The sequence below is a fragment of the Brienomyrus brachyistius genome, chromosome 11 (assembly GCF_023856365.1).
Source record: "Brienomyrus brachyistius isolate T26 chromosome 11, BBRACH_0.4, whole genome shotgun sequence".
Classification (NCBI taxonomy): Eukaryota; Metazoa; Chordata; class Actinopteri; order Osteoglossiformes; family Mormyridae; genus Brienomyrus; species Brienomyrus brachyistius.
In genome coordinates this window covers 24,431,654-24,444,533 of record NC_064543.1, presented here as the reverse complement: position 1 = coordinate 24,444,533, position 12,880 = coordinate 24,431,654, and the positions used below count along the sequence as shown (strand labels likewise).

The 12,880-nt window shown below is 45.8% G+C and overlaps 1 protein-coding gene across 1 annotated transcript in view; it reads left to right on the top strand.

The window, feature by feature from the left end:
• Positions 1-12,880, top strand: part of LOC125704270 (transmembrane protein 263-A-like) — a 90,375-nt gene extending 77,495 nt beyond the window's left edge. Inside the window, exon 3 of the mRNA XM_048969706.1 lies at positions 10,788-12,880. Within this exon, the coding sequence (XP_048825663.1) occupies positions 10,788-11,068 (281 nt within the window). The 3' untranslated portion in view covers positions 11,069-12,880. The remainder of the gene's footprint in view (positions 1-10,787) is intronic.

Genomic DNA, 12,880 nt, shown 5'->3' with positions numbered 1-12,880 from the left:
GGAGGGGATTCTTGGTCAGTTGTGGAGATCGAGTTCGCAGCGGGGTCGCGGAGGTGATCGCAGACCGTGCTGAGCACAGAATCAGTGGGCTGGAGGGAGACGATGTCAGAGTTGGAAACCTGAGGGGAAAGTTCCAACAGTGAAATCGTTGGCGGTGGGGCAGATGCTCGGCTGTGACTGCGGGTGACGATCTGGACAGCGTGGGTGGGTGGGAGGGGACAAAACTCCCATGAATCACCATGCAGTGCTCCTGCTTTGGCAAGTGCATCCGTGTGGTCATGGTGTTTGACTGGCTTGTTCCCTGATGTCTTGAAGCCATTCTGTGTCCAGTGAGGGAGATAGCACATGAAGCTGAGACGTGTATAGCTGGAGTCTTTGCAGATCAGCAGGTACTCTACTCCATGTTCGGAGGCCACCTCCCGGGCGATTAAGATTGTTGCCAGCTTCGCATACTGCGATGTGTGAGGACAGAGCTTGAGCTGTTGTGGTGGGACGAGGTCGTCGTTGAGCCCCAGAATGCTTGCTCTAGCTTTCAGGGTCCCCTTTTGTTTGAATGCGCATCCATCTACATAAATGGTGATCATGTCTTGAGAGACATTCTCATCAACGTAGTGGTGTTGCGATGGTTCTATTGGCGTCGGCGTGTCCAAAATGCCGGGTGCTGCTGGTCCCTCCCGAGAATAGTAGTGGCAGCTGGGTGACTGTACTGTGTCAGGCTGGGCAGTTATAGCATGGATTGTCAGGTGTTGGTTGTCAACAAGCTCCATGTCACATACAGTCCCTTTTGTCACCGGGAATTTTTCTATCCCCATGGTCATTACCACATCTGTGACTTCCATGCCTTGGAGCCATATGCCTTTCCTGATCTTGGGGCTGAAGGATTCTGGGGTAGGGTCCAGCCTACACAGGAAGGAGTCATGGTGCTGGCATGGGTCTCTCGTGTCACGATTCTGATCTCCAGCTGGGTACTCTCCAGGGTGTGGAGTGAGGTCTGAGGATGCAGCCAGGGTTTGACATTCCCGTGTGGCTGCGTCAGGTTTCCACAGTGGCAGTGGTTCTATAACTTGAGCCCAAATTTTCAGACGTTGGAAGTCTAACATCGGCTCGAACCGGTTCAGCAAATCTTTCCCAATGAGGAGAGGAATGGACTCAAGTTGGGAAATGTATACTGGGTGCATTACATTCATGGGACCAATGGACCAATTGAGGGGTATCATGTGATCCATCCTGGTGCCCACTGGTGAATACGCCTGCACGTCCAAAGAGCATTTCCTCGGCTGGAGGGTTTTGTTCTTCTGGGCGGCTAGGTGCTGCACTTGGCAGAAAAGACTGGCTGACATTAGGGTGATGTCTGCTGCAGTGTCGATGAGGGCCTCCAGCGTGAGAACATCTTCCAGGGTGATGGAGAGGTAGAATTTCTTGGCTACCCCCCTTTCCACCAGATCTCCCAGGAGCTGTGGCACAAGGGCCTGGCCAGGAATTAGTGCGGCATCACCACAGTAGGGGTGGTGCTCTTCTGAGTCACGGCACACAACTAGGACAGCGTTGTCAGGTGCTGGTGGGGGCTCATCCTCTTGATCGAGCTCTGTGTTGGTGACGGCAACATCAGGTGCTCTTACCAGGCCTGAGTCGGCAGCTTTTTCTAGTTTAGGTGGGACATCTTCAGTTGTTCCAATATCTCTGGTAGGGAAGGCCGATAGCTGTTGAGTGTCGCTTGGGGCTGACGTCCATGGGAGTCCGTGGGCATTGTCTGGTTTGGGTTCTGGTGAGGATTGTGGGGTCCTGCGTGTTTTGTGCTTCAGTCCTAGTCATTTTGAATCTTTCTTCCGAAAGTCCTCTTGACCCTTGAGGTGATGCTGAGCAAAGAAATCACGCAGCAACTGGAGTAGAACCCACTCATCTTTCTCCGTGGTTTGTCCAGGCTTCAAGTCTGGTTCATAACTTTTCCTCCTGTCTTTCCAGTTCCGTGGTCGATTCCATCGGGAACTTGGTGGAGAGCTTGAATTAGAGAACTGGCTTCCTAGCCGATCTCCCCGCTTCTTCCAAGGCTCTGTGGGTCTTGGTTTTCCTTGGTTAAGAGAGCGCTGTGCCTCCCACCGGTCTGGCCGGGTCTTCAACTGCTGTGGCGGCGGACCAGGGTAACGCTCACTGTGGATTGCTGCTCTCCCACCTCGGTCATGGATTGGTGGTTGCGGATGAGGGTGGCCACCTTCCAATGCCAGGTTGGAGTCTGTAATGCCAAGATTTAGCACTGCCGTCGCTTTAGTTGCTTTCTCGGCTGCTGCTCTTTGTTTGTGGTATGCCTTGATTGCAAGGTCTCGCAGTTGTTGACTTGTCATGGTGTGGGGACAAGCCATGAGCCCAAGGTAGTGATTTAAGGTTGGGTGGAGATTCCGAAGGAAGAGAGCCTTGAAGGTTGCATCTTCTTCCATGTATGCCTCATTTTTGGACCCAAAATATGCCCGACGAAGGCGATTGTAGTAGGCTTGGGGAGTCTCTTGTCTGCTCTGTTTGACATCCAAGGCGACACTGATACCTTGTTCCGACTCAGGATCAGCAAACTCTTGAATCAGTGTTTCATGTAGCAGCTTGGAGTCGGCCTTGATTCGACTGGGCTGTCGATCCAGGAAGCTGCGGACCTCCAGGCTGGATGTGATCCTGATGAGGTAGACTCTGTCCTCATTGATCACATTGTCCAGTCTTTGGAGGTGGAAGTCAATGTCTTGGAGGTAGGTATGAATGTCGTGGCCCCCCATGGGGTTAGGCGTAAACATGTCGATATTCCGAGCTACTTTATCAAGCTCCTTTGTGGTAACCCGGTGTTGGTATCGCTTCAGTACACCTGTTTCATCTGGGGTGCCTTCTTTGAGAGAGACCTTCCAGGCGCTTGGTTCCTCAAGGTTCGGTGATGGGCAAGGAGGTAACTTGTCCCGATGAGAAGTCCCTTGAACGCGGTCTGAGTGCCTTGGGGGAAACAGCACTGTCGGAGAGGAAGTCGGTGCCATCACTGAATCGTAGGAGGCTCCAAATTCTGACTTCACCTCATATGCCTGTATTAGTTCTTGTCTCATCCGGTCAATCTCTTCTGTGTCAGCTCGATGTTTCGTTCTGGCATCGGTGAGCTGTTCTTGGGAGCTGATTAGCTGGTGATTCAGCTTGTGCAGGCATCTCTGTGCCTCAGCCAGATGGTTTTCCAGGGCCTGGATCTGAGCATCCTTGTTCTTGAGCTCTGTGTGGGCTCTGTCGAACAGTGTTTCGGCCTGGTCCAGTCTGGCTTCGAGGTTCTCTTTGGTGGCTCTGGCTTGCTGTTCTTGCTGGTCAGCTTCAGCTCTGAGCTCTTCCAAAGCCTGTTGAAGCTTTTTGCTTGTTTGAGGAATCGTGCCTTCTTCTGTCTCCTCTTCCTCATGGGACAGAGACCTTCTTTGTTGGAGTTCTTGCTTGAAGTTCTCAATGCAATGTTGGGCCTGGACTGCATCTCTCTGTGTCTCAGCCAGAAGTTGTTGGGTGTCTCTCTCCTGCTGTTGGAGTGCTTGCACCCTTTGCTGGAGACAGGACGTTTCCTCTTCATTTGTCTTCAACCTGGCTAGAAGTTTGTGTGCGAGGGAGCCGAGTGCTTCGGTTAGCCTTTTACTCCCGCATTTCTGAGTGGGTGGCATGGCCATTAGTTCAGCGATGTCGTCCTCAATTTGGTTAGCTGCTTTGGACCGTATGAGATCGGCACGACTGGGTAGGAAGTCGGAAGTCACAACATCAGGCCAGGTACCCAAATCTTTCCACTGGTTGAGGGGGCTTTCCATGTGGATCATTGTGACTCGGTCAACTGCAGGGTGGCCGCAGAAATCTGTTACACTCAGACTGGAGGTTGTCTAGGTGGGTGACCTGACACCTAAATCTGGGTGAACAAATAAAACCAACAAAGTAAAATAAAGTAGAACTGGGGCCTGTCACTGGGTAACTGGAAGGGTGTAGTGAACCACGGGAATAGTTACCCACGACAAAATAAACAAACAAAAATTGCTCCCTGGGAGAAGTTGTTGCAGGTTAGAACAGTGTGAGTTACTCTAGGGCTGGAGAGATGCCCTAGTCAGGGGTAAAGGATAAAACCTTATCCAGGAAATTGTCGGTCTGTGACTACTGACAGTGTCAGAAGATGACAGGAGAAGTTGGGAATAGAAAGTGGGAAGCAAGAGCTTCAAAAGCAATGGGACTGCATTCAAACTTAGCTTGCTGTTGCAGATCAGATTACCCCTGGGTTGGGCTCTGTTGAACAACTCCGCTTTGACCGGAAGGGGGACCACTAGCAGGTTCTGCTTTACTTGTCCCTATCCGAATTGTTGCGGTGTTAAGCTAGTGATGCAGGTGGAGAGGTTTGAACACTGTCAGGTGTCCCTCCTGAACAGGGCACGTCCCACAAGCTCAATCCCAGCCAAGCAGGCCTGAGTCCGGCTCCCACTTCCCCGATCCCCAGCAATGTCAACTTGGAAGGGGGTATTCTGTACGCACAACTGAGACAACCCAGGTGGGGCTCAGCTTATCGGCTGCACTACCTGAGACCTGACTCGACCAAGGCTGGCAAAATAGCCTTCAGGTATCACCCACCCTAGTGAGAGTCCAAGCTAGGGCCGTTCTCCGAACTCACCCTAGACGAGGTCCTGCTCAAAAGTTGTAATGACCGCCTGAGGTACCTGTCAGCCTTGCCCTTAATGAGTCAGTGGGTGCAGCCGGGCTGGCACGCTTTTGGGCGTCCAATTGCTGAGAACTCCCCTTCGGTTCTGACAAACTGTATGATCGTAAGCAGTGACAGCAGAGTCACAGACAAGCTCAACCAACAGAGAGCGAATGGTAGGCACCTAGCACAGGAAGAGCTCAACTGATCAGAACCAAACAACTCTCCGATGTGATTGTGTATGTTGACTGTTGTTAATAATGGTTGAACTTCTATGCAAGTACCCTTGTTGTGGGAGAGGGAGTGAATGAAAGCCTAAAGTGAAATAAGACCTAAAATAAATCAAAGAGATAAAACAGAAATCAAACCCAATGAGTTGTGATTCTTATTCAATTGAAAACATCAATTAGTTATGCAGCAATAACCTAATTAGATGTTAATGTGTTGTAATCAAGTTAATTAAAAAGTTGATTAAGGCTTTCAGGCAAGAACCTGTGTGTCCAATTATGCGTGTTGGTATTACCGCAGATGACCACCAGAGACCCAACTCAGATGTTATTTACCTACTATGGCTGACCACTAGAGGTGCAATTTCAATGGAGTGGCACTGCTATGGCTTGCCACTAGAAGCGCAATTTTAAAATTGAGTGGTAGTTCTACGCCTGACCACTAGAGGCGCAATTTCGAAATAGAGTGGTAGTTCTATGCCTGACCACTAGAGGCGCAATTTCGAAATGGAGTGGTAGTTCTATGACTGACCACTAGAGGCTCAATGGGGCGTTGCTCCCTTTGTGGGGGGTCCCAGGCAAGTGAGCCTAAGGGGTAGGGTCACTGGTGACCAAAAAAAAAAACGGCGTCAGGCAGGCCTTCAGGGCTCTGATCTCTAAGTGGTTAGAGTGGCGTTCGCAGACTGCACTCGTAACCAAAGAGATAGCTGGGCGGTTGCCGACGATCAATGAGTGTCACACACGTTTAATGCATGCACATGCCGCTTGCGGCCTTCTGCGCCTTGCGCAGGTTAACCCCTTAAAACTATTACTGGAGCGAGGAAGCGCTCGCGTTACGGCGACGGATCTAAATAGTGAGTGCACTATATCTCGTCGCAAATGATGCTGAAACCACGGTGGGTCTCAAGAACTGGAGACTCCCAATTTCCAAATTACACACACACTTGGCTCGCAGCGCAAAGTGGTGTTAAACTTGCTTTGTCTAAAGCAGGCACACACATAAGAGTAAGATCCTGATAGGTAGCTAAGCTATCGGTCTTATCTCAGGGAGTCCAAGCGCAACAGAATTCAGGTTAGAACCTCGTAACAAGAATTCCTGTTCGCTAATAGAGAGATCTCTGCCAGGATATATGGAAACGGAGAAACTCGTCCGAATCGATCCTGGAAACAACGCGCTATATCTGAGAATCTCGTCAGACATAGGGTTAAGGTTTACTGCAGTTTTAACGAAATAAACAAAAATAAAATAACCAAAAATAAAACAAAATAATATAACTACTAATAACAGAAATAAAAATAACTATATTAAGCCCGTATGTTCCCGCTTATATGCCTTCAGATTGCCCTGAGTGCGATTAATCCTCAACTTTTCCAACCAGTTCACTGTAGCGCTTATTCAACTGTACGTTCAGTCATAAAAAGTTTAAATTGTGTGCTCACAATAAGTTTAAACCTTGTGCCCGCATTCTCCACCAATTATGTAGGAATTATTAGCTCAGGTATATTTTAATATCTCCACCAATATGTTTTGAAATTAATTAACTTTTAATTAATTATTATTTAATGCTGATTATTAACCAATTGTTATGCCGAATGGTCGGCTCCTCCAAACTCAATTGTGAATCCCCGATATCTGTTAATGTGAGACTTAAATGGGATTCATTAATAACCAGTATCGCTTAATAACCTGGGTTAGTGGGCTCGTCCAGCGAGCTGCGTCACCAGGTAATGTAAACGATCGGTAGCGAAGTTCCCCTCACGGCCGATGAGAGAGAGTCTCGCGATATTTCAGGCGAGTTTAGAGGTTTCAGAGCGTAGTAGCCAGATCGCACAGAGGCAGGGACTATTGTGAGCACTCAATGACGGAGGCTGAAGTTGTGTAAAAAGACATGCATTTATTCCTACAACTAACATAAGACAGACATTACACCTAACAAACAATAAACATGAAATAACGGAATAGACACAAACGATGTAATCATGAAAATGCAATGACCAGATTTAAAATGATTAACCTGAAAAGGGAAAAACTGTTCTGCAAAGCAAGCAGTTTGTAAGGATTATAAACCTAAAGGAATATAGCAGGTGAACAGGACAGTTCAGGTTGTTAGAAAGGAAAGGAAGTTGGTTTACTTGGATGCAGGAAAGAGGGAGGTCTTTGCAGTTGGTTGCAGTGGCTGATGAGCTGATGGGTGATGGCTCTCAGGGAGGCGCGGTGTTTGCAGCGGTTGTTGGAGTGGAGTCCCTCCGGTTCTTTCTTCTGGTGAAGCTTGGGCTGAGTTGCAGTTCTTTGGGTCTTCACCGACGGGCTTTAAGAACGCTGCTTGTTTCTCCGTTTTCTTCCCTGTTTCTCCCTTTTTCCTCTTTCTGCTGATTTTCTTCTCTGCTTTGTTCTGAGATGCCAGGTTTTATAGCATAAGGTTCGTGATTAGGAGTGACCAGGAATTCGAGTCCTGGACCAATGGCTGACCATCCATTTGGCGGGCTTTCGGAAGGGGGTCGGTATCAGTCCTTTTGGGATTTATGACCAGACTGACTTCTCTGGTAATGGTGATTTTCATTAGGCTGGTGTAACTTTTGATATATCCACTTTTGTGGTAACCATTGACCAGATTTGGAAACTGGAGTGATTTTCCTTCGGTTTGATACCAAACATGCCGTACCAGCCCAGCGGTTCACACCAAATACCATCTGTGATGATTAATTAATGATTACTTATATTATGCTATTATGTTATGTTCTATTACTCACACCAGTATATGGTACAGGTGGTTTAGGTTGTACCTCAACAGATATTACCCTTTATACAGACATTATATGACATATTCTCATGTCATAAGCACATCTTACCCTTAGATAGGCATGGGAGAATACAAAGATCAGATAAGGGTTGCCGAGGAATGTGGCAAAGAAAAAGGGGGGGGAGAAGGTTTGTCAAACAAAGAAAAAGAATCTCCAAAAGTTAAGACACATTCGAACATAACCTGTACATATCTGTATATTAAGACTAGTAGTCAAGAGTAAATACATATACAGATATACAAAAGCCAAACTTAAAAGAAACTTTCTTTGGGGTGTTGGTCTGTTCGGTGAGTGGTATGTAAGGCAGGATGTCTGGGGAGGGGGTTGTGTGCCAAGTCGAGGGACCCCTGTCCTTGGGGTCCACTCTGCTGTCTGTAGGTCGTTAAAACTTTGAGCAATAAAAGTTGGAGTGCTGGCCTCCCTGGTTATCTATGTGTGTGGGGTCACAAACCCCCCTTTGGGGCCTAGGTCGATGTGTGCCTTCTCGTACCAGGGTAGGCCTTGTCTCAGGCCACCTGGAATTTAAGCTTTGTGATATGTGCATGTGTGATCCTACAACAGTTTCTTTTTGGTGTTTCTAGGAATATTTCATTTACGGTTTTTCACTTGAAAAATTAATGCAAAATAATGGCATACTATTGTCGTACAGCAAGGTGAACTGTATTTTATATATTTCCACTTATATTCAATCCCTCCATCCATTTTCTGTAATCGCTTCTCTTACGTAGGGTGGTGGGGGTCTGGAGCCTGTCCCAGCGGTTATAGGCACAAATTAGGGAACAACCCAGAATGGGACAACAACGCATATCAGTACATTTATATTATAAATTATTTTAATAAAAATTATATTATAGAATGAATGAATATGAGCATTCATTTGTGCAGAAAAGTACCTTTGCTACAACTGACGGGCAAAGCAACACGGTTTGGATTTGGTTTTTAAAAATATGATTTTCTCGTAGTACCAGGCACAGGCAAAGGAGTAGCAGACAGCACTTGTTTTGGATGCATATGAACCCTTCGTCAGAACCTCTGCCTCTAAAGCTTGGTGTTAAGGGAACCCTGCCGTTCTGAGGGCCGCTGTTCAGATCAGCATGTGGCACTCACCACTTTAGGGTGGTTACCGTGAATAATCGCAGCTGGCTTGTACACCCACCTGAGGTGTGCTTTGTGTTGGCAGCCTCTCCAGCTCTGCCAGCTTTCGGGAGCAGAGCTGAGCTGAAATGCGACCAGCTAAAGCTTCCCCTTAATTCAGGTGTAGAGGGGAGCGTTTCCAGGCTACACCTGTTCCAGTTCAAACTCGTATCCATTATTAAACTTCTATTTGTCAGGGAGGGATGGGCGGGGCCCAGGCTGACAGACACACAGTGGCTTCCCTGGGATGTGACTGCAATGCATGTATCATTGTGTCAAATTATGCACAATCCTGACAGTCTGCACTTTATCACTGTATACGGTTATTGCTGATACAAGAGGCTGAAGGCCTTTAGACTAAGTCATAATGGACTGTTCACAGGGTTGGGCTGTATGGTGTGTGGCTCAAGGAACTGAGCCTTTGTGTCTATGAGCAGAAGGTTGCCAGTTCAAGCACTGGCCTCAGCAGGATAGGGCGTATGTGCATAGGCCCTAAAACAAGGCCTTTAACCCCAACCCCCACTGCATGCTGTGACTCCCACATTTGCACTCACCTGTCTAGGTGTCTCATGGAGTACGCAAAAAGAGGAGTTCCTCACAGGGGCTAACAAAATATCTCTGTTTTGCTCATATAAAACAGCTGATGCATTTTTAAGAGGATGTGGGGCTGGGAATTTAATTTGTGGCTTTTTTTGTTTCTGCTATAACTTAATTTCTCTTTCAATGGCAGTGGTGTAGTCTTGACATGAATCAGGTCCCTACAACTGATTTAAATAGATTTTATTTATAAGGCATAGGTGCTACCATCAAGGCTTTCTGCTTTTGCTTAGAAAAAGCTGATTCCTGGGACAGAGAATTTAATCTCAGTGAATGTCAAAGACATAGTCGACACAGAGCTGTTTCCGTTTTTTCATTAAATTACTTTAAGACAAAGCAGACGGGGGTAAACAAATAAAAACCTAAATTTTGATTGCATTTCCCCATTTCCTGCTTTCACATTCCGCATATAATATCCTTAAATTTATAAATTACATATCTGTTCCTTTCTCTGTTTCTCCTCTCTGTATTCTGACAGTCATGCATAATCCTATTAGCAGTATGGTGTTTGAATGCTTTTTATAAATATGGTTTAGATATGGTCTGCTCCCAAAAAACAAAACATGCTAACAACAACTGCAAGCTATTGACCTCGAGCATTTTAAAAAGTGCCTCAGCAATGCAGATGCCATTTAATAGCCGTTTTGCCTTTCGTCAGATACCTGGGCATACGCTTTAATCTGTGCCATATTCGAGGGAAACACAACTGTACAATTGTTGTTTAAACAATATGTGGGCTTCAGATTTCACTCAGTTTAATCGTCTGAGAAACTTGTCAAAAATAAACTGGCCTTGTCGCACCTGGTTTGAAGGATTCACTGTAGGGGGGCGGCATGGTGGTGCAGTGGTTAGCACTGTTGCCTCACACTGCTGGGACCCGGGTTCGAGTCTCCACCTGGGTCACATGTGTATGGAGTTTGCATGTTCTCCCCATGTCGTCATGGGGTTTCCTCCGGGTACTCCGGTTTCCCCCCACAGTCCAAAAACTGAGGCTAATGGGAGTTGCTAAATTGCCCGTAGGTGTGCATGTCAGAGTGAATGTTGGGTGAGTGTGCCCTGTGATGGGCTGGCCCCTCATCCTGGGTTGTTCCCTGCCTTGTGCCCATTGCTTCTGGGATAGGCTCTGGACCCCCCGCGACCCAGTAGGATAAGCGGTTTGGATAATGGATGGATGGATTCACATTACTATTGCACTAAATTCTGGAATAAATGCTGTATAAATACCTTTTTTGAAATGTTTAAACAACTTGCTGTCAGTATGTTTGGTGTTTATTATTATTATTATTAATAATAATAAAGAATAATCATCACCCACACCAGTTTGTGAATCTTTGCTGTCTTTCTGTTCCCATGTCCCACAGACTTAGAGAAGGACCACCCAAAGGCAGAAGGAGGTATGGTTTGGCGGGTGACGGGCGGCCTGTTCAACCTGACCAAGGGTGCTGTGGGAGCAACCTTGGGAGGTGTGGCCTGGGTGGGCAGCAAGAGCTTCGAGCTGACCAAGACCGCAGTGTGCAGCGTACCAGCCGCAGGTGTGGGCCTGGTCAAAGGAAGCGTTTCCGTGGTGACAGGAGGTGTGGGGGTGGTGGGCTCTGCGGTGGCCAGTAAAGTCACACCGAAGAAGAAGGACAAATCTGACTAGGATGCACTGGGCAGGGAGGGGGGCGGGAGGAAACTTGTAAAGGTTGCTGCAACTGGGGAATGGGGCAGAGTTTTCACTCCCCTGACATAGGACTAGGAAAGAGGCATCACTGTGCTTCAGTGACACTTTCCATAGAGAGCAGAATGAAACAATTAATTCCATCTCAAAGTAATTTTCAGCAGACTGGCATTCAGCCTTGGACCAAATTAAAACATAAAGGCCTGACATGATAGCACTTTATGCTCTATTCATCCCATCTTTGATTGGAATTGATTGACTAGTACAAAAATTTCCAAGACAGCCTTTCCATCTCCAACTCAAATTATTTAGGTGGGGTGCTGCCCTGCTTGCTTTATATAATGTAGCGTGATATTGGAGTGGAATTGTACTGCCTATTTTTGGCATGTATACAACAGCGTGTGGTGAATTGAGCTCAGCTGCTAAGAATATAAACAATGATAATCATCTTCAAAATGGAAAACAGGTAATATGACCAAAGCTAGGACCAAATCAGAACATTGGTTAATAGTAAATATTAATAATAACAATGTTGAAAAAAAGGCATTGGTATTGTCTGTTTAATTGGCTGTTCTATGTGGACAGTTTTGAAATGATGTGAGCCCTCCAGGGAGTATGGATGGCATTTGATAGTAATGAGTAAGTTTTGCTCAAGCACAGTGGAAGTCCTGAAAATAATGTCAAACATCAGTAAGCAAACAGAAGCAGGTAGATCAGCAGATTCCTGTCTTTACACAGCAGATACCCATCTTTAATTATGTCATGTATCGCGATGTCCCTCCTGTAGGGTTTTGAAGTTAAAAATAAGTATTTTACCCTGTTTATTTTCATTTCCTCTCTCAATTAAATTTCACACGTCTTTAAAACTGTCGGGTTTTTGTTCCATGGAACACTTAAGCCTAATTTGACATAGTTTGACGGGGTTATTTAAAATATGTCTTAGTGCAGATATCCAGGAGCAATCCTACTTCAAAAGTTAATTTTCACTCATACTGGTAATTAAATACAAGCACAGCAAACTTTAATATCGCTGAGGGGGAGTCCATGGAATTGGAGCTGGAATTTTGGGGCGTTACTTTATTTAGCAGTATTTGCTTTTGTTCCACTATTTTATGATTGTTTGCAACACCACTGTGAAATCCATGTTGGTCACTATCTTTAAAGTTAATTGGCATGTGACTTTGTGTAGGAAGCACACTGGACAATGTTTACCCTGCACAAAGGTATCATTAACCAAAAACTGTACATAAATTTGCCTGTGTTGAGAGAGTAGAAACATTACGCTTTTCCCTAGTTCTAAAAGAAGCATGGACATAACATACTGTCCAGTGCTTCCTTCCAGTTGCTTTTCTGTCATGTTAAGCGTTACTGAACGTATGCTTTTCCATCTCATCACTATATACTGTTATGCCAATAAAGTACACAGGCTTTTTCTCTTTACTTTTGAAGACAGGGACAGCAATTTCTAGTCATTTTTACCCGTGTTAATTTTCAAAAGCCACTGTGAGTTTTTCTTTGTAAAATGGACCTTTCAGCTAGCATGAGAATTATATAAACTGTGCATGATTACAGGCAATAGGTTGCTTGCGTAACATTAGAGTTCTATCAGAAATTATCTGTATTTAATTTGCTGCATTTCTCTTGTCTTTTTTAAACATTCTGATAGGTATGTAATGTATTGGAGATTCTGTACTGTACTGTAAATCAAACCGAAGACATTTAGATTTTGTTTTATAGAACTATTTTTGCAAACTTGATGCTGTATTCTATAAATAAACTGTATTTAATGTTAAA